At 44.4% G+C, this 3,485-nt stretch overlaps 1 protein-coding gene across 2 annotated transcripts in view; it reads left to right on the forward strand.

Moving 5' to 3' along the window:
- PIGL (phosphatidylinositol glycan anchor biosynthesis class L) overlaps positions 1-3,485 on the forward strand; it is a 91,550-nt gene that overhangs the window by 57,570 nt on the left and 30,495 nt on the right. For both annotated transcript variants that reach the window (XM_008062613.2, XM_021714762.1), the window contains exon 3: positions 2,725-2,815. In XM_008062613.2, the coding sequence (XP_008060804.1) occupies positions 2,725-2,815 (91 nt within the window). The remainder of the gene's footprint in view (positions 1-2,724; positions 2,816-3,485) is intronic.

The raw sequence follows: 3,485 nt of genomic DNA on the forward strand, positions 1-3,485 counted from the left end.
CCGGGGCTCCGGTGATCCTTCCACCTCAGCCTTCCAAGCAGCTGGAATTACAGGCACGCGCTACCATGCCCGGCTAATTTTTGATTTATTGTAGAGATGAGGTCTCGCCAAGTTGCCCAGGCGGGTCGCAAACCCGCGGGCTCAGGCAATCCACTCACCTCAGCCTCCCAAGGCACAGGATTACAGGCTGAGCCTCGGAGCCCAGCATCTTTACAGTTTTTAAATGCTTTCTCACCTGTGTTATCTCATTTGCTCTCTAAGAAAAGTGAAGTTAATCAAAAAAGGAGATGAATTGGGGAAAACTTGAAAGCCTGACCAAAAGGAGTTTGGACTTGAACACAGAAGCAAAGCTGCCTTATCAGATTACAGAGCAGATATTTACAGTCCAAAGTCCTCCAAATGATTGGCCTCACCCACAGTGGTGGGGGGGAGGTTGGTGAAATAGGACCACTAAAAGGCCTGGGAGCAACACCTGTTCCTCTAAGCCTCCCTCCAACTGAACTTCCCTCCAATATTCCAGTTCTCTGAAGATAAATGGAAAGCAGCCATGAGCTTTCCACTCTTCGGGGTTCATCTTTCAGCACTTCGGAACTGAGAATGAGTAGGCTTAACCAACTACTCGCCTACCCTCTCTCTCATGTGCTGAGGTTTCATATGAATATTACTGGTGTAATCCATTTCTAAAATAATATCTTGATACATTTATGTAGACTCTGTTTGTAGCTGTTGTTGCTCCAAGGTATTTTCTCGAGTTCCTGTCTATTTCTCCTTCAGCTGTCTGAGCTTAGCGGGTCATGTTTTACATACCATATTCAGCTCTATTTCCAGGGAACAAGACTGGACTTTGTCCTGGTCCTGCTTTCTCCCTGTCTCCCTATTTCCACCCTTTGGTGAGCTGTCTGTCCTGCTCACTGCAGGAGAATTATGAGACCTTCAATGGAGTGGCTGACAGGACAGGGCTTTAAAAATCGGCCCTCTACAAAAAGTGCCCTAAGGGATTGTTAGAGGGAGCCAACAAAGCCCAGGAAATAACAGCATTATGTAGAGTGGCAGCTCATGTTCTTTGTCTTCTGAAAACTTTCTAGTGACTCTCAGTGGTGTTATGGTATATGTTGGTTTTCACCCATGATTCCTGGTTCGTAACTCCCACTGCCTTTGATACAGTCTTTTGTTTTAAAATTGGGTATGTTAGGCCTCAGGGACAGACCTCAGGAAACAGAACCTCTCTGACAATCTCTTGCCCTCCTTTCACCTGTCCCAAGGCAGGACCCTACTCTTCCCTTCCTTCCTGATTGTAGGTCTTGCCCCTGGGGGAGGGAATGCTGATGTCATGAAACTTCCATAAAAACCCAAGAGGACTAGGTTCAGAGAGCTTCTGGATAGCTGAACAGGTGAAGGTTCCTGGAGGGTGGCATCCCAGGGAGAGTATGGAAGTTCTGTGCCCCTTCCCCTGTCCTTCCCTATGTATCTCTTCATCTGTGTCCTTTGCAATATCCTGTAAAATAAACCAGCAAATTTGTTTTCTTGAGTTTTATGAGCCACTCCAGCAAATCAGTTGAACCCAAAGAGGGATTATAGGAAACTCAACTTGAAGCCATTTGGTCAGAAGTTCTGGAGGCCTGGATTTGCCAGTGATATCTGATAGGAGGAGAGTCTTACGGATTGAGCCCATACCCTGTGGGAGCTGATACTATCTCCAGGCGGATAATGTTGGAATTGAATTGTAGGACATTCAGCTGGTGTTTGCAGCTTAGTCACAAAAGTCTTATTCTGCATTGATGATTGTTGTGGTAGTGTGAGAGTAGAGGAACAACCCTGTTTGGGAGTTTTTCTGCAGCACTTTCCCTTGCCCAAAGTCCTCAAAAGGAGTCCATGACCTTAGTACACAGGGAGGTTATAGCAGTTTACCTAGTAGGGAGCAAAGAGAACCCATGTCCTCTCAGTAGCACTGTGGATGTGCTACAGTACCCAAGCTGAAGGGAAATGGTATCTATTTATAAGGCTATGAACAATATTTTCAAAAAGAAAATACTCTATCAGGCATTGGTATCATATCAGGTAATACCATACATCCAAGCCCAAAAAGGGAGAGGAAGGATTTCAGGGGGTGGGAAAAGGAGATAGGCCTGTGGCACAGCCAGATGGAGACACAGATAAGTTTCAGATTATTCTGGCAGAGACCTCTAGGCTCCTGACATGTAACAGGTCTCATTCCTGATAGAGGGGGGATGTAGCTGGCTCCCTAGTGCTAAAGCATCTTAGCTTTGCAGTCAGAAAAACCTGGGTTTAAATCCAGCTCTAACAACCTTGCAAGCAAGCTACTTAATTTCATCTGTAAAGGCTTCATCAGAAGATGTTCTTGAGGCTAAATGAAGTAACATGCCTTTGTACTTTTTATTAAAGCACTATTACTATATTCTTATTAAGTACATATGTGTTCAAGTGTATTGTTAAGATATCTGTCTCCCCAGCTTGTAGACAGAGCCTTGTCTCATCAACAACAAGCACAAAGCTCCAAAAGTGTGTTGTATGGAATTGTGTGTTGATTTCTAGTTGTTTCATGTTTGTAAATCTTTTTTTAACTGAAATCTGAGTGCCTTAAGGGTAGGGACGTAACCCCCAATATAATCATTTATCACAGAACTAGGCACACACCTACTGGAGCTTAGGGAGAAGGCTGTGCCTGATTTGAAAAGGTGTTCAAGTTGTGCTTCTCCCTTGCAGGGATTTCCCAGATGACCCAGGAGTGCAGTGGGACACAGGGCATGTGGCCAGCATACTCCTCCAGCACATAGAAGCAAATGGCATCAACCTGGTAAGAGAATGTCTCCCTGAACGGAAAGCCTGAGGACCCCATTCCCAGTCACACCAGTTGGTTTCTGCAACTTTTCCTGTGGCCACCTTCCAACTTCCAGGGCAGACTATAAAGAGGTCAAAACTTCCAATGAACTCTGCTAAACCTACTGAGGAACAAACAAGCCTTTTGATATCTTTTAGACCTTTTGTGAGACTGAATTGTCAGTGCTCAGGTAGAGGCAGAGGTTTTATCCAAACTATGTCTTCCTTAACCACCCCCAAGCCCCTGTCTTGACAACTAAAAACTCTGGTCCCCAGGAGCCTTCACTGTACTCTCATTTGTATAGAACTTCACCGTTTACCAAGCATTTTTAATTTAGAGTTTCATTTTAACTTTAGATACTTCTCATTTTACACTGAGGAAATTGAGGTTTCCCAGAGACCAAGCAGTTTGCCCAAGGTAGAAAACTGGTGAAGCTAGAACTTCAAGCCTCAATTTCTTCGCTCTAAAAAAATGAGAATTAATTCATACCCACTACAGGAAGAAAAATTTAGTTGCAATTAGAGCAGTAGTGGAAATTCACGTTTACTTGCAAAGGTGGACAAGCCTAGCAACACCGATCTTACTTCTCAGCAGAACTAGACTTAGCCCATGGTCAATTTTTTTTTTTTTGAGTGGGAGTCTCACT

The sequence above is a fragment of the Carlito syrichta genome, unplaced genomic scaffold (assembly GCF_000164805.1).
Source record: "Carlito syrichta isolate Samal-C Ts95f unplaced genomic scaffold, Tarsius_syrichta-2.0.1 Scaffold305756, whole genome shotgun sequence".
NCBI lineage: Eukaryota > Metazoa > Chordata > Mammalia > Primates > Tarsiidae > Carlito > Carlito syrichta.